Source organism: Carlito syrichta, unplaced genomic scaffold (assembly GCF_000164805.1).
Source record: "Carlito syrichta isolate Samal-C Ts95f unplaced genomic scaffold, Tarsius_syrichta-2.0.1 Scaffold313175, whole genome shotgun sequence".
NCBI classification, from domain to species: Eukaryota; Metazoa; Chordata; class Mammalia; order Primates; family Tarsiidae; genus Carlito; species Carlito syrichta.
In genome coordinates this window covers 771,403-792,828 of record NW_007257271.1, presented here as the reverse complement: position 1 = coordinate 792,828, position 21,426 = coordinate 771,403, and the positions used below count along the sequence as shown (strand labels likewise).

The 21,426-nt window shown below is 38.4% G+C and overlaps 1 protein-coding gene across 2 annotated transcripts in view; it reads left to right on the top strand.

Annotated features, from left to right (window-relative positions):
* Nucleotides 1-21,426, top strand: part of CLASP2 (cytoplasmic linker associated protein 2) — a 207,754-nt gene that overhangs the window by 3,301 nt on the left and 183,027 nt on the right. For both annotated transcript variants that reach the window (XM_008070162.2, XM_021718618.1), the window contains exons 2-3: nucleotides 13,390-13,468; nucleotides 20,292-20,395. In XM_008070162.2, the coding sequence (XP_008068353.2) occupies nucleotides 13,399-13,468; nucleotides 20,292-20,395 (174 nt within the window). In that variant the 5' untranslated portion in view covers nucleotides 13,390-13,398. The remainder of the gene's footprint in view (nucleotides 1-13,389; nucleotides 13,469-20,291; nucleotides 20,396-21,426) is intronic.

Below are 21,426 nucleotides of genomic sequence, written 5' to 3'. Positions count from 1 at the left end.
CCCAGCAGGTCGAGGCTGCTGTGGCCGGGAGCGGCCACTGTACTCCAGTCTGGGCGACAGTGAGACTCCAACTCAAAAAAAAGAAATGCATATTCACACTCAAGATAGTTGATTTTATGCTGCATTATGGGCTGTTGTAGAAAGACAGTTCTTTGGTAATGTTTAGATACATTTTATTTTATTTTAATTTTAAAGTTTCCAGATAAAGTTTATTAGAGAAGGAAAAGAGGAGAGATAGACATGCCAGAGCTGGCATGGGCAAGAGAAACTGCAACTTTTGTTCTTTACGACCGACCTTAATCCCATTTTCAAGTGAAGGCTGATGTGCCATCTTCTACACAGGTTGTAGTGAATTGTACCATCAGTGAATGACAGTGAGTAATCATGCTCGTGTCCTGTGATACCACAGTATCCCAAGGTTTCTGTTATGCCTCTAAGTCCTACTTCCGCTCAGTGCTGTGTTTTTCTTTTAACTGGTCCTTCAGAGTTAGAGTCCATCAGGTGTCTCGCCCAGGTTCTCATCTGTTTTTACTACACATTCGCTATGCTCCCTGCTAGATAACGTAGCTGGAGACAGTTTCAGCATTCAGAATGTAACTGACACAGGCCACCTTACCTGCATAACTTACTTGTAGTTGTGCCCACATAGTCTGCTTTCTTCCCTGTTACAATGGATGAGTTGCCCATCTTCCTTTCTTATGCCATTTCCTTTACATAAGTATTAGATCCCATGCACCCTTGCCTATTCAAGGACATTGATCAGTTCTGCTCTTCTTTACTGAATCATTAGTTCTCTCCTTTCTATTGAATTCTGTAGTTTGAAAACTTTCTGACGTTGTTATTGAAAGGCCATTCTAATTAGTCTTTTATTTGAATTTTATGAAAGTTATCAAACTAGGTAATCATTTTTTAATCAAAATACAATAAAACATTTAACTCATTTAAAAAAATGTATCAGAAATTTTTGAACATACAGATAGAATTGTACTTAAATTTCAAATTATACTGAACAAGGTAATAATTTCTCTTTGGATTTGATAGTGCTTCAGAATTTGAGTGTCTTAACAGTCATTGCTCCAATAAATTTGAGTGTCTTCTCTATGCTGGGTATGTGAGATGCTAAAGATCCAACTGTGAACAAGGCAAAGCCCATTCATTTAACTTCATTCCTTTTTTTTTTGAGTTGGAGTCTCACTCTGTCGCCCAGACTGGAGTGCAGTGGCCGCTCCCGGCCACCGCAGCCCCGACCTGCTGGGCTCTGGCGATCCTTCCGCGTCAGCCTTCCAAGTAGCTGGAACTACGGGCACACGCTACCATGCCTGGCTGATTTTTAAATTTATTGTAGAGATGAGGTCTCGCCAAGTTGCCCAGGCAGGTCTCGAACCTGCGGGCTCAGGCAATCCACTCACCTCAGCCTCCCAAAGGCACAGGATTACAGGCTGAGCCACTGAGCCCAGCCATTTAGTTTTCTAGGCACTGCAGATACAGTAGTGGAAAAAAGACAGAATCTTTGCTTTGTGGACTTAGCTTCTAGAAGTGGGAGAAAGGAATATGCAGGAAAGATGAAGACATCTATAGTATGTTAGGCAGTGATAAGTGGTTTGGAGAAAACGTTGAAAGAATAGGGAATGTTTAGCAGGATGTGGATGTTGAAATTTTAAATAGTTGATCATGAAAGTTTTCACTGAGGGTGACTTACACAAAATGGGAAAGTGAGATGCCTGCTGTTGTATTAGAAGATGGTAGACAGGTATTCAGATTAGATCATTTAAGGTAGCATAGGCTTGTAAATCAACATGGTGTGAAAGAATGAGGATGAAATTCTATTTTGGGGTATCAGTTAAGTGAGGTGTCATGTGAGTGCAGACACTAAAGAAAATACAGGAGTGAAGAATGATTCAGGCAGAGGAAACAGCAAATTCAGAGGTTTTAGTTTTGTTGAGGAACGTAAAGCCAGCATAACTAGAGTTTAAATAAGTGAAGTGTTAAAAAAGATGAGTTTTAACAGGTAGAAACAGTCTCATAGAATTTTATTCTAAATATGGTGTCGGTAACTAGGCTCAGCAGCTCATCCCTGTAGTCCCAGCTAGGTGGGAAGATTACTTGAGGCCAGGAGTTCGAAACATAGTGAGATTCCGCCTCTAGAAAAAATAATAAAGTGGAGGGTTATATGTGTGTGTGTTTGGGGGGAGAATGGTTGCTTCATGGAGTGTGGACTATAAAAGAACAACAGAACAAGCATGGAGATAATGGTGGCTAGGGCTGGTTCGATAGCAACAATGGTGTGAGAAGTAGAAAATTTGGGATATGGTTTGGTGGTAGATCCAATAAGAGGTCCTGTTAGATTGGATGTGAGGATTGAGAGAAAGAGGAATTAGGGATATTTGCCTTGCTTGAGCGATAGGGTAGACTTTACTGAAGAATATTGACTATAGAGAATTTTTTTAACTGAAATAGGGAAGGCTAAGAAAGAACAGGTTGGGTGAAGGAAGTAAGAAGTTTAGTTTTGATCATATTAGGTTTGAGAAGGTTGTTTAACATCCAAGTTGAGATGATAGAGAATTGGGGTCTTCAGTTGAGTGAGAAGTCATACTTGGAGATTAAAAATATGTGAATAGGCATAGATTTGATATTTATGCTCTGGCATTTGACTTTTGCTAAGGACAGTTCTGCAATTTCAGGATTCTTCAAAATTTTAAATGGTATTTATTATGACAATAACGTTCTCTCCCATAATGCAGTTAATGCATACTGTTTGAAGAGTCCTTAGGAGTGCCAGGAACTGTCTTAAGTGCTTTATTTGCATTATCTCATTTACTCTTTAAGATAACCTTAGACAGTCAGTATACTATTATTTTTCCTGCTTTGTAGAAAAGGAGAATCTTGCCTTTGGTCATAGACCTGGTAAATTAGTAGAGGAGTTACTTGAGCCTAAGGAGATTAGAATATTTACTCTTTCTTTTCTCTACTTGTGTAAAACTCTCTAGTATCATATTATTTGTCCGCTGTGCGCTCACTTTTGTACATTATAAGGATTAGTAACATTTACATTCCATCTGCAACCATACAGTAAGTTGACTCCAAATGTGGAGAAAACAATAAACAAAGGCATTTATAACTATGTAGTGCTGGACTAAATTATGTGCTAGAATTTCATATCTTCTCTTGGACTTCAGAATCACAGCCCCTTTGGCATTCTAAGGATGATACTTTCCAATGTGGTGTCACCTCAGTTATATATCCTATAGAGTATTAGTTTCTTCAAATATGCCATTTTTTAGTTTGCCAAAAAAAGATGAGGTTTATCTATCAATTGGTATATATTGATTTTGCCTATTTCTTATACCTACCATCTAGGTGAGCATCCAGATTGTTTTAATTCTTTTTTTTTTTTTGGAGTCAGAGTCTCACTCTGTGGCCCAGGCTGGAGGGCGGTGGCACACGCTCACGGCCACCACAGCCTCAACCTACTGGACTCAGGCAATGCTTCCCCCTCAGCCTTCCAAGTAGCTGGAACTACAGACTCATGCCACCATGCCTGGCTAGTTTTCATGATTTATTGTTGAGACGAGGTCTCACCAAGATGCACAGGCTGCTCTGGAACCCCCGTGCTCAGGCCAGTCCTCTCACCTCGGCCTCCCAAAGTGCTGGGATTATAGGCATGAGCCCCCATGCCAGACCAGAAAAACAAGCATTTATTTATTTTTTATTTTTATTTTAATTATTATTTTTTTCTCTTTTAATTTTTATTTTGCAATTGTGAGGTTCAATTCAGGGTTAGGCATACAAATGTTCATTGTGCAGGTTTCCCTTATTGATGAGGTGTGCCCTCCCCTTTCCCAAACAAACATTTCTTGATGTCAAATATCCAGGGTTCAAGTTTCCAGATTTTTTAATTAGCTATTAAGAAAAATCAGGATCCAGATAAGATCCACACATTGTAATTTGTTAATGTATTTGCTTCTTATTGCTGCTGTAACAAGTTATGACACAACTTAGTAACTTACAATAACATTTATTCTTTTATAGTTCTGAAGGTTAGAAATCTAAAATGGGTTTCACTGAGATAAAATCATTGTCAGCAAAATTGTATTCCTTCTAGAGCCTTTAGGGGAGGTTTTCCAGCTTCTAAAGGATGCCTGCATTTCTTGGCTTGTGATATCTTTCTGCATCTTCAAAGCCAGCAGTATAGGATCTTTGAATCTTTTTCTCGGTCTTCTGCTTCTGTTATTACATCTCCTCTGACTGTGACTCTTGGCTTCCTTCTTCTAAGGACTATTGTCTATATAAAGACTCTTGAAATAAACTAACACATGTATGGTTAAGTAATTTTCAACAAAAATGCCAAGAATACACAGTGGGAAAAGAAAGGATAGTCTCTTCAATAGATGGTATTGGGAAAACTGAATATTCACATGTAAAAGAATGAAATTGGTCCCTTATTATACAACACACAAAAATCAACTCAAAATGGATTAAAGACTTAAACATAGGACCTCAAACTGGAAAATTCCTAGAAGAAAACATAGGAGAAAAACTCCTTGACATTGGTCTTGGCAATGGTTTTTTGGATTTGACACCGGTAACAAAACACAGGCAACTGAAGCAAAAATAAGTAAGAGTACATCAAACTAGTATGTTTTCGGCACAGCAAAGGAAACAACAAAACAAAAAGTCAACTTACTGAATGGGAGGAAATATTTGCAAACCATGTATCTGATAAGGGTCATGAGTTGGTCTATCTATCTGTCTATCTATCGTCTATTTATCTATGACAGGGTCTCTTTCTGTCACCCAAGCTGGAGTACAGTGGTGCAATCCCAGCTCACTGCAGCCTTGACCTTCTGGGCTCAGATTGTCCTTTTGCCTCAGTCTCTCCAGTAACTGGGACTATAGGCATGTGTCACCTTGCCTGACTGATAAGGATTTATAAAATGTATAAGGAGCTCATCTACCTCAATGTGAAAAGATACTGAACATGAATTATTGTCGGGGAAATGTAAATCAAAACCACAATGAGGTATTACCTCACATCATTTAGGAGGATGTAGAATAGAGAGAACCCTTGTACACTGTTGATTGGAATGTAAATTGGTACAACCATCATGAAAAGTGATATGGAGTTACCTAAAACAAAACAAAACAAAATGGAATTACCATATGTTCTAGCAATCCCACTTCTGAGTATGCATCCATAGGGAATAAAAATCACTATCCTAAAGAGATAATTGTTTTCCCATGTTCACTGAGCATTATTCACAGTAATCAAGATATGGAAACAGCCTGAGTGTCCATCAACAGATAAATGGATAAAGAAAATGTGATGTATATGTGTATACACCCCAGCACACACAGTGGAATATTATTCAGCCATAAAAAAGAAGACAATCCTGCCATTTGTGACAACATGGATAAAACTGGAAGATATTATACTACATGAAATGAACCAGAAACACAAAAGGAATACTGCATGATCTCACATATATAAGGCATTAATAAAAAAGAAAGTCAAATTTGTGGTAAGAATAGAATGGTGGTTACCAGGGGTTAGGGATAAGGGAAAAGAAGAGGTATTGGTCAGAGGGTACACACTCTCAGTTAAAAGATGATAATAACATTGTAGTGTATATGTACTTGAGATCTGCTAGGAGAGTAGATGTCAAGTGTTCTCTCCACAAAAAAAGCGGGGTACAGGGGGAACTCTTGTGATACCTGGGCCTAGGATAATCCAGGGTACTTTTTCCCCTCTCAAGATCCTTAGCTTCATCATATCTGCAGAGTCCCTTTGCTATGAATAATATTCACAGATTCTGGAGGGCTAGAATGTGAATACCTTTGCGAGGCCATTATTCTGCCTACCAGAGTTAACATATTTAATAAATATTTTTTAATGTTTCCTCCTCAGTCTCTCTGATTTTAAAAATTCTTGAGTTTTATTTGTGGTAGAATTTCTCACAGTCTGGATTGTCTAATTTCGTTTCTGTAATGATATTTGACTGTTCCCTCTGTTTTTCCTATAAATTGGTAACTTAGTTTCCTTTTTTTCCTCACTGTCTAGACTGTTTTGTAGATAATGCTTTCCTTCCATCAGGAGGCACATAAGGTCTGTATCACTTTTTTGTGGTGTTAGAAGCCATTAATGTTCAGTGTGTAGATTGACATTGATCTTGGCAGTGGATTTTTGGATTTGACACCAGCAACTAAACACAGGCAACAAAAGCAAAACTAAATAAGACTATATCAAACTAATACGTTTTCTGTATAGCAAAGGAAGCAATCAACAAAATAAAAGGCAACCTACTGAATGGGAAAAAATATTTGCAAACTGCAAATGGTGCTATACTGTCATTCCTTCATTTATCAGTAATGAGAAACTTTTTCCATTTCTAACTATTTAGTTATCCAGTGGTATGGTTCATATGGAATGGCAGATATGTTTATATGATTCCTTCCTTTTACTTACTAATTATGTAAATAATAAGGTGGTTTTTAGCATCCTCCAATGTTGGCCAAATAGTTCTTTTTGTTTTTAGTGTCAGTATGAACCTGCATATATAGACATATCAAATGTATTTCAAGACTATGCAGTTACTATTTTTTTAATATTCAAACATTTTTGAGTTAGTTTTTTTGTATTATGTGACGTATAGGTTGAGATTCTTTTTTATTGCGCATGGATGTTCATTGAATTGGCTTTGCACAGTTGTTGGATATCAATTGACTGTAATAAGTGTAGGTCTGTTTTTGTACTGTTTCATTGATCTACATGTTTATCCTTTTATAAATACCAGACTATCTTGATTACTGTAGCTTTATTATTATTATTATTATTATTTGAGTCAGAGTCTAACTCTGTCACCCAGGCTGGAGTGCAGTGGCATGCTCATGGCCACTGAAGCTTCTACCTGCTGGGCTTGGACGATCTTTCTGCCTCAACCTTCCAAGTAGAGTGTGCCACCACACCCAACTAACTTTTTGATTTATGGTAGAGATGAGGTCTTGCCAAGTTGCTCAGGCTGATCTCAAACCCCTGAGCTCAGGCAATCCTCTTGTCTCTGCCTCCCAAAATGTTGGGATTACAGGTATGAGCCACAGTGCCTGGCTATTATTATTATTTAGTTAGTTTTTGCATTTTTATTTTAAAGATGTGGAGTACAATTCAGCGTTAGATATAAAAGTGGGCATCATACAGGTAAAGTTTGGGCCTCTCTTTGGTCCCCACTTTGCCTGGTTTGAGATCATGTACCTTTATTGATGTTGTATCCCCCTCCCCCACCCCTGAAGTATCCCGCTACTGCCAATCCCCTTCTTATAGTATTGTGATAAATAGTTATGATCTGTTTATGAGTGAGAACGTATGACTTTGTTTCTGTGATAGAACACTGAGTATTATAGACTCTAAATCAGTCCAAGTTGCTGTGAAGTCCATATGTTTGTCCTTTATGGCTGTTTAATATTCCATCGTGTATGTGTATCACATTTTTTTAATCCAGTGCAGTTTTGATGAGTATCACGGTTTGTTCCAGGTTTTTGCTTTTGTGAGTAGTACTGCGATAAACATGCATGTGCGGGTATCTTTTTTTGTAAAATAATTTGAGTTTCTCTGGGTATATTCCCAGTAGGGGGGTTGCTGGGTCATATGGAAGGTCAGTTTCTAGTTTGTTTGTTTGTTTTTTTTGAGTTGGAGTCTCACTCTGTCGCCCAGACTGGAGTGCAGTGACCACTACCGGACACCGCAACCTCAACCTGCTGGGCTCCAGCGATCCTTCCGCCTCAGCCTTCCGAGTAGCTGGAATTACAGGCATGCGCTACCACGCCCGGCTGATTTTTTAATTTATTGTAGAGATGAGGTCTCGCTGCCCAGGCGGGTCTCGAACCCACGGGCTCAGGCAATCCACTCACCTCAGCCTCCTAAAGGCATGGAATTACAGGCTGAGCCACCGAACCCAGCTCTTTTTCTACTTTTTAAAGGGGCAATTTGTTTTTTTCCTTTCAACACGTTTGAATTCCTTGTAGATCCTAGATGTTAGGCCTTTGGCAGATATACAATTGGCAAATATTCTTTTCCATTCTGTGGGCTGTCTCCTTGGTCTCTTTTTTTTTTTTGCTTTGCAGAAGCTTTTCAGTTTAATGAGGTCCCACTGTCTTATCTCTTATGGCATGGGCTTTTGGAGTTTTGATCAAGAATTGGTTGCCTATTCCGATTTCCATAAGGGTGTCTCCTGTGTTTTCTAAGATTCTTATACTTTGAGGTTTCATGTTTAGGTCTTTGATCCAGTCAGAGTTTATTTTTGTTTATGGTGATAGGTAGGGGTCCCGTTTCATTCTTCTACATGTGGTCAACCAGTTTTCCCAGCACCGTTTACTAAATATGTTCTTCTCCTCCCAGTGGTTGTTGGTACAGCGTTGGTTGAAGATGAGTTGACTGAGAAATGGAGATTTTGCTACTGTAGCTTTATATTAAGTTTTCAAATCAAGTAATTCCACTTAAACTTTGTTTTTCTTATTCAACATTGTCATGTATTTGAATTTATTTAGCTTTCTATATGTATTTCAGGATCAGTTTAATTTCAACATCCAATCCTGCTGGGATTTTGATTAGGATTGCATTCACTCTAGAATAATTTGTAGGGTTTAAAAATCTTAATGACACTGAATTCTCCAATCCATGAATTGTCATATCTACCCATTTATTTAACTCTTCTTCAGTTACTATATATATATATATATATTTTTTTTTTTTTTTTTTTTGAGCTGGAGTCTCACTCTGTCGCCCAGACTGGAGTGCAGTGGCCGCTCCTGGCCACCGCAGCCTCGACCTGCTGGGCTCCGGTGATCCTTCCGCCTCAGCCTTCCAAGTAGCTGGAACTACAGGCGTGTGCTACCACACCCGGCTAATTTTTTGATTTATTGTAGAGATGAGGTCTCGCCAAGTTGCCCAGGCGGGTCTCGAACCCGTGGGTTCATGCAATCCACTCACCTCAGCCTCCCAAGGCGCGGGATTACAGGCTGAGCCACTGAGCCCAGCTACTTTTTTATTTTAGTCTAAGTCTCACTCTATGACCCAGGCTGGAGTGCAGTAGCACGCTCATGGCCATAGCAGCCTTAACCTGCTGGACTCAGGAGGTCTTTCCACTTCAGCCTTCCAAATAGTTAGAACCACAGGCATGCACCACCATACCGGGCTAATTTTTTTTTTTTTTTTTGAGTTGGAGTCTCACTTTGTCGCCCAGACTGGAGTGCAGTGGCCGCTCCCGGCCACTGTAGCCTCGACCTACTGGGCTCCAGCGATCCTTTCACCTCAGCCTTCCAAGTAACTGGAACTACAGGCGCGTGCTACCATGCCCGGCTAATTTTTGATTTATTGTAGAGATGAGGTCTCGCCAAGTTGCCCGGGCAGATCTCAAACCCACGGACTCAGGCAATCCACTCACCTCAGCCTCCCAGGGCGCGGGATTACAGACTGAGCCAACGAACCCGGCTGAAAAAGTCTTTATTGCTCCTTTATTTTTGAATGATATTTTTACTAGGTATAGAATTCTGAATTGACAGGACTTTGTTTGTAGTATAGTAATCTGTGGTTTAACTTTCTGCGGTTTCAGTTACCCGTAGGCAGCCGTGGGCTAAAAATAGGTATGTACAATAAAATAAGATATTTTGAGAGAGACCATATTCACATAACTTTATTACAGTATATTGTTCTGATTGTTCTAATTTATTATTAGTTATGGTTTTTAACCACTTCCTGTACCTAATTTATAGATTAAACTTTATCATCGGTACATACAGGAAAAAGCATAGTATATATAGGGTTCAGTACTATCTGTGATTTCAAAAATCCATCAGGGTGTTGGAATGTATCCCCCATGGATAAGGGGGGCACTACTGGATTGTAAAGATGTTACTCCATTGTCTTCTGACTCGCATGCTTTTTGGCAGAAAGTCTCCTTGTGCATTTAACTTTTCCTTTTATTTTCTCATTGACTAAGATTTTTCTTTTTCTTTTTTTTAATTTTAACAGTTTGAGTAGGATATGTCTTGATTTTTTTTGCAATTTTCTTTTTGAGGATTTTCTGAGACAGATGTGTAGTTTTGATGCCTTCATTGTTTTTACCACATTCTTGGCCATTTTCTCACCAAATATTTCTTCTGCCTATTCTCTCTTCTAGAATTCCTATGACTATAAATTAGACAATTAGATATTTTGCTATTTCTTTGTCTCCCCTCCCCCATTTTTTCCTGTGTGTATTTCAATTTGGTTAATTTCTGTTGAGCTGTTTTCAAGGTTACTGACTCTTGTAGGTGTCAGGTCTATTGATAAACTCATTAGAGCCATCAGTCCTTTTCACCATGTTTTTTAATGCATTTTGGTTTTTTATTATTTGCATTTGACTCTGCCTTAAGCCTTTCATCTCTCTTCTGAAGAATAAATAAACACACCTTATTTATTCATACATATTGTCTGCTCTGTCAGCTAGTGTCTTTAGTACATTAATCACAATTATTTTAAATGCTCTGATGAGTCTAACCTCTCGTCTCATGTATTTTGTTCTGCTCCATGCTTTGCTCTTGACATTAGTATTTTGCCCCCTTGCTTTTTGTGTGCATCTCATAATTTTTAGTTGAAAGCTGGATAATGTTTAAGACTAGGTTAAATAGTGCTTATTCCTAGAAATGGTATGCCTCTTTTTCTGCTAAGTAATCAGTCTAGTAAGGAGTTAGGTTTGGATATTATGATTGCTGTAGTTACCTTTAGTTCATATTTACTTCAGGTTTCTCTATCATGTGGTTGATGGAGAGTTTACCTCAGTTTTTCTGCTCAGTCCTGCATTTTAGTTCTTCGCTATTTTCCTTGCTTCATGGAGGATTTTTATTCATGTTCTTGCCCTTTCCCTAGTAGTAGATAGACTGCTGTTGCTTCTTTTTTTTTTTTTTTGAGTTTGAGTCTTGTTTCATCGCCCAGGCTGGAGTGCAGTGGCACGCTCACCACCACCCCAGCGTCGACCTACTGGGCTCGGGCGATCCTTCCGCCTCAGCCTTCCAAGTAGCTGGAACTATAGGTTCCCAGGTAATTTTTGATTTATTGTAGAGGTGAGGTCTTGCCAAATTGCCCAGGCTGGGCTCCAACCTGCGGGCCAGGCAGTCCACTCTCCTCGGCCTCCCAAAGTGCTAGGATTATAGGCTGAGCCATTGAGCCTGGCCTGTTGCTTCTTTTAAAAAATTACTTATTTTTTAGAGTCAGAGTCTCACTCTGTCACTCAAGCTGGAGTGCAATGGTGCAATTATAACTCACTGTCACCTTGAATTCCTGGCCTCAAGCAATTCTTCAGTGTAGATAGGACTACAGCTGCACACCACCGTACCCAGATATATATAATTTTTTAAAAAATTATTCTTTGTAGAAACAGGGATCTTGTTATGTTGCCCTGGCTAATCTCAAACTTGTGGCTTCGAGTGATCCTCCCACCTTGGTCTCCCAAACCGTTGGGATTATAGACGTGAGTCACCCACCACCATTCCTGTCCACTGTTACCTCTTATTTCATGCTTCCTAACTTGTTTGTGGGAAATGGAGGCATTCTCTACTGTTCTGTTCCAGCTTCAGTCTTGGGAGTTTCTTTGTTCCTGTGTCTTGGGGTGAGGCTTTATAAAGATCATGCCCCTACTCAACTGGAGACCTTTACTTACCTGGGTCCAGGATGTTTTTCTGCTCTACTCTTTGAATTAGAAGACTTAAAAACAATTTCCTTTCCTCAGCCTCAGTGTTTTACCTATACTGTAGGGGTAACAAGGGTAACAGTGTTTGATGTCTTTCCCTCAGTAGCTTCAAACTTTTGTCTCTTACAAGTGGCGGGTACTTGGATTCTTTGTGCCTTTCTTGCTCAGGCAGCTGCCTCCTTCCTCCAGACCTGTACCACCAGAAGATACTTTTTCCAATCTCTTACCCAGCCTTCAGTGTTAATTATGAATGGAGATTTGTGGAGAAAGAGCTTGAAAGTGGATACAAATCCTCCTTGTGTCTGTGGCTTCTGGGGTTCTGTATTTTCATGCTAGCTCACAGTCAGCTATAAGCAATTCTGTTAAATATAGCTGAGTTCTCTTTACCCACCTGTATCATAGCTTCATTTTCCTCCTGTCCTCTGTATATGTGACTTACTGCTTGTCTCCCATGTCTTTCCTTAGAATTCAGGCTAGTTAGTTATTCTCCAACCTTAGCTTTCGGATATATTCAAGAACAGTTATGGTTTTGTAGATTATTTAACTTTTTCTTGTTAGTGTGAGAATGATTTTTTTTTCAGTTTCTGCATCCTAGACAGAAACTGAAATTCCTCTGTGATTAAAAGTACTCCTATTAATTTTTAACTATTTCATTTAGGAAACATTTCTAATTACAGGAAAGTTACTAGCACAGTTACACATCACATAACATTTTGGTCAGTGACAAACTGCATATATGATGGCGGTACCATAGATTATAATAGAGCTGAAAGATTCCTGTCACCTAGTGACATCGTAGCCATCAGTACAACAAATGCAATACATTATCTGTTCTTTGTTTAGATATATTTAGGTATACAAATACTTACCATTGTGTTACAGTTGCCTACAGTATTCAGTACAGTAACATGGTATACAGGTTTGTGGCCTAGGAGCAATAGGCTGTACAAGACAACCTATATACATAGAGGATGCCATCTAAGTTTGTGTAAGTACACACTAATGTTTGCACAGTGATGAAATTACCTAATGACACATTTCTCAGAACATATTCCTGATGTTAAGTGATGCATGACTATATAGTCAGTGAACTCCTGTGCAACCTCTGCCTAATTTACCAGTTATTATTATTTTGCTCAATATGCTTTGTCATTGTCTTCCTACATATTTACACGTTATTGTTATTGTTTTGTTTTTTTTTGAGTTGGAGTCTCACTCTGTCGCCCAGACTGGAGTGCATTGGCCGCTCTTGGCCACCACAGCCTCGACCTGCTGGCCTCCGGCAATCCTTCTGCCCCAGCCTTCCAAGTAGCTGGAACTACAGGCGCGCGCTACTACGCCTGGCTAATTTTTTGATTTATTGTAGAGATGAGGTCTCACCTGCCCAGGAGGGTCTTGAACTCGCGGCCTCAGGCAGTCCACTCACCTCAGCCTCCCAAAGGCGCGGGATTACAGGCTGAGCCACTGAGCCCGGCTTATTGTTATTGTTAATATTGTTGAACCATTTTAGAATAGGATGCCCCAATCTTATAACTGTTTACCTCTGAATACTTCAATCTCATTTTTTGAAAACTTAATAATATATTATATGAAGATCTTTACATGTCAGCAATTATTTACTGATATTAAAGTATGCATTAGTAATTTCATTAAAATCTCTTTTTATCTGTAGGTATCATTAATGGGATTGGAAATTTTAAGTGCCTTTGTGGACAAATTATCAACACAATTTAAATCCTATGTAGCAATGGGTAAGTTAACTTTTTTATTTAAAAATTTAAATAAATAAAGTTTGACATAATGACTTTTTTCTCTTAGTTTGTTTAACAGAATTAGTTCTCTGTAAATTAAAAAATGTGATTTTGTACAACACAGAGATCTGCTACTTAGCACTTTAGTTTACTCAAACAAAAGATTTTATGCCTATTTAAATCAATAATTATATCCCCTTTGAAGTAAAAACAAAAACAGAAACAAAACAAAGCAAAACTTTATAAGTTTACTGCCAATAGAATTTTACTTCACATTTTCAAACTTTGCTGGATCTTTAATTTTTTTAGTCCTAAAACTTATAACTTACAGTGCCATTTTTTTCAGACTATTTGTGGGGAAGGATCAGTTCTTTCCTTTCAGAACAATATTTTATAGGATACAATAAAAATAAATTGTAACAGAATAAAATGAAAAAATATAAGACCAACTTTTTACTTGTTAGATTTAGCAAACAAAATTACTTAAGTCATTCTGCTTCAAAAGTACTTTGTATGTACTGTCAGTTTATTACTACAGACAATCTACTGCACTAACTTACAGTGTGTTTACATTACAGTACAAATATCATGCTCTTTTTTGTATAGTCGTTAGGATTACAAATTGGCTCTGACTTAATTTCTAAACTTGAATGTCCTTCATGTGTCTTCGGAGGAATGCTTTAGGAGTGGATTTGGCCTTGTTATATAGTAGCATATAGAAGGGTAACCTCAGATATTAGTGATTTTCTTTTGTGGATTTAGTTAATGTTTCCAAATGTTAGTGTATCCTCACACTTATTTTCTAATATCTTTGTTTAACTCTTCTTCTTTGGTATACTGCCAAAGCCTGTCTTTTTTTTTCCTTCGTATTTATTGTCCTCTCAGCAGAAGCATCTAGTGGAGTTTGCTGTTTTTATTATTCAGTTTTGTTTTTTTTTTTGAGTTGGAGTCTCACTCTGTCACCCAGACTGGAGTGTAATGGGTGCTCCCGGCCACCGCAGCCTCGACCTGCTGGGGTCCGGCAATCCTTCCACCTCAGCCTTTCAAGTAGCTGGAACTACAGGCGCGTGCTACCACGCCCGGGTAATTTTTGATTTGTTGTAGAGATGAGGTTTCGTCAAGTTGCCCAGGCGGGTCTCGAACCCGCGGGCTCAGGCAATCCACTCACCTCGGCCTCCCAAAGTGCTGGGATTACAGGCTGAGCCACCGAGCCCGGCCCATTATTACTCAGTTTTAATCAGTACCTGGTTCCAGTTCATCCTTTGTGTTAATATATTCTGAAAAGAAGGTCTTTTTACTGTTCATCTTTGGCATAATAGTAGATGTTGAAAGCTACTCTTTCAATGTGTTTTACTTGCTTATGTATTACCTTAAAATATTTTGAATCAGTATTTAAAATTGAGAAGTTTTACATAATAGTTCATATTTCTGTCATGTCTCAAGGAATTGGCTGATGTGGCAACCCTGATCTGAAGCTGTATTGTAGTTTTCCTTTTGTCTGGGTGATGAGTTTTCCGATTCATAAATCCCTCCCATGTCCTCTTGTATCTTCATAACTGAGAAAGTTGGGTATAATATGGTAAGGCTAGAGTACTGCACTTCTGAAACGGGCTCAATTTCAACATTTCCTTTATCTTCTTGGCTGCGTTTGTGACCTCTGCCCTGTAGTAGTAGCTGTTCAATATTATTAAATGTTGCAGAGAACATTTGAGACTTGAGAGTAATTCTAGGTATTATGTGTCTTACTTAATTTTCAGACACATGGAGGGCCAGATGGGTTTAATGTACTGACTGCTCATATTGAGGCAATAGAAATCCTGGTCTGACATCCAACACTCCTACTTTCAGAAACTTATTTCTGTTACACTGTCCTTGGTGTTCCAGTTCTCATCCTATTTGTTCCTTCACCAGCTCAGTAGACTCTTTCTTTGTAATCTTCAATGAGAGTTCACTTCTAGCTAATCAGAAACTTACTCACACTCTTTAGGTCCTAATCAGAAACTTGTTCACTATGTTTAGGTCTGACTTAACTTATTTATGCCTCTGCTGTGCTCTTACTTGTTTTTGAAACATTCTTCTCTTCTCCACAGTCCTTTCTTTCCCTTATAAAAGTGTACTTAATTTTAATATCTGAGAACTTTTCCAGTTAACCTCACCCTCCACTGGACTTCTCTTTTTCTTTTTTCTTTTTTTTTGAGTTGGAGTCTCACTCTGCTGCACTGGCTGGAGTGCAGTGGCATGATCATGGCTTACCACAGTCTTGACTTCCTGGTTTTGGGTGATCCTTCTGCCTCAGCCTCCTGAGTAGCTGGGACTAAAAAAGAAAAAAATCAGTGTGGTAAAATAGAAAACTTTTATTGCACATTGCTATTATTTATTGAATGCCTACTTTTTACCCATCTTTACTCACTTACTTTTTATTCTTTTTATTTTATTTTTTTGAGTCGGAGTCTCACTCTGTTGCCCAGACTGGAGTGCAGTGGCTGCTCCCGGCTACCGCAGCCTCGACCTGCTGGGCTCCAGCAATCCTTCCGCCTCAGCCTTCCAAGTAGCTGGAACTACAGGCGCGTGCTACCACGCCCTGCTAATTTTTTGATTTATTGTAGAGATGAGATCTCGCCAAGTTGCTCAGGCAGGTCTCGAACCCGCGGCCTCAGACAATCCACTCACCTCGGCCTCCCAAAGTGCTGGGTTTACAGGCTGAGCCACCTTGCCCGGCTTTTATTCTTAACTACTTTACATAGGTGAAAAATTGTACTCACACCATTTTTATCTGTATAACAGCTCTGCAAGATAAGCAGTGTATCTTAAAGAGGTGTAGAACTGGACTGAGTCCCAGGGTTAGCTTTCTTGTTTTATACCTGTCACAAAACCTTACCCAAGCCATTTTAGGAGCCTTTTTTGTAAAAGGAAGGAATTGAATTTATAACATCTTTTTTTTTTTGATTTGGAGTCTCATTCTATCACCCAGACTGGAGTGCAGTCTGGCTGCTCCTGGCCAACCGCAGCCTCAACCTGCTGGGCTCTGGCGATCCTTCTGCCTCAGCCTTCCAAGTAGCTGGAACTACAGGCACACCCTACCACACCCGGCTAATTTTTTTTGATTTATTGTAGAGATAAGGTCTTGCCAAGTTATCCAGGCGGGTCTCGAACTCGCGGGTTCAGGCAATCCACTCACCTCAACTTCCCAAAGCACGGGATTACAGGCTGAGCCACCAAGCCCGGCAATTTATAACATCTTTAAGGCTTTTTGGTAATCTAGCTCTAGATCTGTGTAACTTGATTTGAGATAATTTTTCATTCTGGTACACTTAAGTTATTAGTTAACATTATAGGTATTTTATATGTCCTTTATGTTAAAAGTGAGAAATATTTATTAATTTTTTTATTTTTTATTTTTGAGTTGTCACTCTGTTGCGCAGTCTAGAGTACAGTGGCAAGATCACATGCAATCCTTCTGCCTCAGCCTCCCAAGTAACTGGGACTACCACCATGCCTGACTAATTTTTATTTTATTTTATTTATTGTAGAGCTGAGGTCTTGCCATGTTACCTAGGCTGATCTTGAACTCTTGGGTTCAGGCAGTCCTCTTGCCTTGGCCTCCCAGAGTGCTGAAATTATAAGCATGAGCCACCATTGCTCTCAGCCTGAAAGTGAGAAATAGTAAGCAAAATTAAGTTTCATTTTCAGTTTGAAATACAGTTCCAAAAAGAGTATAGGCTCTGTTAATGTAATTCATAAATATTTACTCCATATATTTGTGTATTAATATAAAATACTTAAATTTCGTGTGCCCACATATGTTGTAGAAAAATTAAAATTTCAAACACAAAATACTCAATTTACATTTGATACTGCTAGATTTAACCCAAATTATAGTTATCTATTTTGCATTTTATAAAATGATTTGCATCTGGTACAGTTCTAAGAGAATTTTAAGAGCCGTGTTTCAACCTTCTTTCATGTCTTACTGTCCAAATTCCGACTGGTGTTAAATTGATTCATTTATTTAACAAAATTTTATTGAGAGCCTACAAGTGGAAAGCTCTGTTCTGGATGCTCATTCAATATTTGATGAATGTTCATCCTGTTTAATGATAGTTCAGTGGTCATGATATTTTATAAGGATTTTCGGAAAAGATTGCTGATACTTCTGAATGTTGTTATGGACTTGGCACAGGTGCTTTTCCCGTTTTACTTCATCCTCTTATTAGTCATGTGAAGTATAGGCTTGGCGTCTTTCCGTATTTTGCACACAAGGAAACTTTGAAGTTCAGAGAAGTTTTCTATTCTTATATAATTGATAACTGGTAGAGTTAGGAATAAAATCTCGTTCTGTATGACTCCAAGGCAGTATGTGTGTAAAAAGGCTTCTGGCTGGGTGTGGTGGCTCATGCGTATATTCCCAGCACTTTGAGCAGGCTGGAGGATGGCTTGAGGCCAGGAGTTTAAGACTAGCCTGGGCAACATAGTGAGACTCCATCTTTACAAAAATAGAAAACAAATTGGGCATGGTGGTGCATGCTTGCAGTCCCAGCTATTCTGGAAGCTGAGGCAGGAAGATCACTTAAGCCCAGGAAATCAAGGCTGCAGTGAGCTAGGATCATATCACTGGACTCCAGCCTGGGTGACAGAGTTATTTTCGATTATTTTTTTTGAGGTAGGGTCTCAAAAAAAGGGATGGAGGGGATTCCAATCCCAAAATATTTATGAATTTCTTGCTTAAATTAATAGCTATAATACAAATTTTATACAATGTATTTTTTCTTTTGTTTGTCTTTTATAAAATTCATTTTTAATATTGAAGTTAGCCCATTTGGTGCTACGTTTGAATTTTCTTTTTGGTGTTAAATTTCACCACTCAGGAATGAAGTATCTTTTTTTCCACCATTGTTGTTATGTGGTTGTTAACATTTACACAACACCCAAATACCTCAGACTGTAAGTACATGGAGATGATTATGACTAGACCTCACATTGTTTCGATTATTTAAATCCTGGTTTGACTACTTACTGTTTGTGTGCCCTTGAGCAAGTTATTTAATCTTTCTGGACCTTATATCAAATAAACCAACTCTATTTCATAGGATTGTTGTGAGGATTAAATGAGAGAATTCAGTGCTTGGTACATAATAATATATAACATTTATTATTTACTATTGTCTTCTGCCATTCAGTAGCTGTCAGAACCAGAGTCCCATAATGGCCAACCTTATAGATTTTGATAAATTCTTCTGGTGTTAACAAAACATCTAACCAAGATAAGAAGGATTTATATTGTTCCCACTGAGGGTGCTTTCATTGCCTCATGATTAGGCTTATGATTTTTAGGGTTATGATTTTTAGGGTGAGGGCCTTGTTTTTTAAATCATTTCCTCAGTGAAGCTTAAGATTTTTGGATGATATCATTACATTTGGTATAGTTGGCTTCTCACTCTGTTTCTTCCCGAAAAGAATGTAATTTTTTTTCCTTAAGTGTCGTTGATCATTACTATATCAGTTTTGGTTATTACATCATAGCTAATATAGTGACATCGCATTATATACACATTTAATTTTATGTGTCTGTAAACAAACTAGGGAAATATTCCTCATTTTTTTGTCTTTGTGTAAACTACACCTAGAGAAAGGAACACTATGCAGTATTCCCCCCTTATCTTTTGGGAGATATGTTCCAAGACCCAGTGGATGACTAAAATCTCAGATAGAACCACACCCCACCCCACCCCACCTCCTCTCCTTCCCTTCCTCCACCCCCTTTCTTTTCTCTCTTACCCTCCCTTCCACCTCTCTCTTTCTCTTTTTTTCCCTTTCCTCCCTCCCTCCTCTCTTTGTTTCCCTCTTCCCTTTCCCTCCCTCCCTCCCCCATCTCTATTTCTCTCCCCTCCTCTCATCCTCCCCCTTTCTCTCTCTCTCTCTTTCTCTCTGTTTTTCTGGTCTGATAACTGAAATGGCTACTAGGTGACTGACACATGGGTAGTGTAAACAGCACAGATACACTGAACAAAGGGATGATTCACATCCCAAACTGGATGGATTGGGATGGCTCACAATTTCTTCATGCTACTCAGAATGGCACATGCTTTAAAACTTAATTATTTTTGTAATTTTCTTTTTAATATTTTCAGACCACAGTTGGTCATGGGTATTGAAACTGCATAAAGTAAAACCAGGGATAGAAGGGCTGCTGTATAACAATAATGTCAAAAGAGAAACAAAAGTAATTTATTTGCTTTTGAACCTGCAGGATGATGATAGTGATGAGAGCGATAGTAGGTGATGTATTACAGACAGTGCTCACTCTGTGCCCTTCACTTTCTGAGTTGTTTATGTGTATTATCTTTGGATTTTCAATGATATTCTGAGATGAGTACTGCTCCCCACAATTATGGGTAAGAAAATAGACAAAAAATGGTTATTAAATAATGTGTTTGAGGTCATATGCCTAGTAAAACCACACTAAATGGCAGTGGTAATTTAAGGGATTACCAAAAGATAATTTTGACTATGAGATATTTTTGTCCTTTGAACTGACTTTAGAGTCTGTTCCTTCAGAATTATACTTCGTCTTCGCCCCTCCATCTATAGGGATCTCTAAATTCAGTAATACTTAGTTTTGTCTGTTTTTTGAACATTACTACACGTAGATGTCATACTGTTTGTTTGAAACTTGTGTCTTAGTTATTTTTGATTAGATTCAAACATTTCTTTATCTCACAACTCTTCATTTATAGAAACAATTGCTATTTTTAATGTTGTAAAATGTAGTTTCTAATGGAGATGAGTATAAATAGTAGCTCTTTTCCTTCTTCCCTCTCTTTAGTTATTGTAGCTTTAATAGACAGAATGGGAGATGCCAAAGACAAGGTTCGAGATGAAGCTCAGACTCTGATATTAAAGTTAATGGACGAAGTGGCACCACCTATGGTAAGCTTATATTTTAAAATTCAGATTTTGCTAACTAATGATGAACTATCTGCAAAGATAGATGGTAAGTTATTAAATATGCAGGAGGCATGAAAACTAAAATTATAAACAATGAGTTGTTGCTAATGCTTTAAAGAAGTTGAAATCTAAAGTATGATGTCAATATTTGACATTCTGGTTTTTTGCTTCTTCTTTTCTCATTTTTCCTACTCTTTAATGCTTTCTTTTAAAAAAAGCTAATTACTGCAGTGACTTGCATCTATAATCATAGCACTTTGGGAGGCAAAGGCTAGAGGATTGCCAGAGCCCAGGGATTGGAGACTAGCCTGGGCAACTTGATGAGACCTCATGTCTACAATTAAAAAACAACAACAACCCCCCCCCAAAAAAAACTAATTTATAGATTTAAGTGATTCAATGATATACTGATTAAATTTACCTTAAGATTTTCTGGTTTTTCTTATCTGCAAATTATAAAATGTTTAGTGAGAAAACTTGTTTTGAGATCTACTGAATGTTACATTGCTAACTTCTGTAACTCTTACAGAAACAGGAAAGCATTTTTTTAACAATGGTTACTAATTACAAAAGGCATATATTCTATGGCAATACAGTAGAAATATTTGCCATTATGAAGGTATTTTGAAAGCAGAGCAAAAATAAATTGGTATATAAACAAATGGAAAAAATCAGAATATACAATATGTACAATGATGTGTGGTTTTTTTGTTTGTTTGTTTGTTTGTTTTTTGAGTTGGAATTTCACACTGTCACCTAGGCTGGAGGGCAGTGGCATACTCCTGGCCAACCATAGCCTTGACCTGCTGGGCTCAGGCGATCCTTCCGCCTCAGCCTTCCAAGTAGCTAGAACTACAGGCATGCACCACCGTGCCCAGCTAATTTTTTGATTTATTGTAGAGATGTGGTCTCACCAAGTTGCCCAAGCTGGTCTCGAACCTGCAGGCTCAAGCAGTGCTCTCACCTTGGCCTCCCATAGTGCTGGGATTATAGGTGTGAGCCACCGTGCCCAG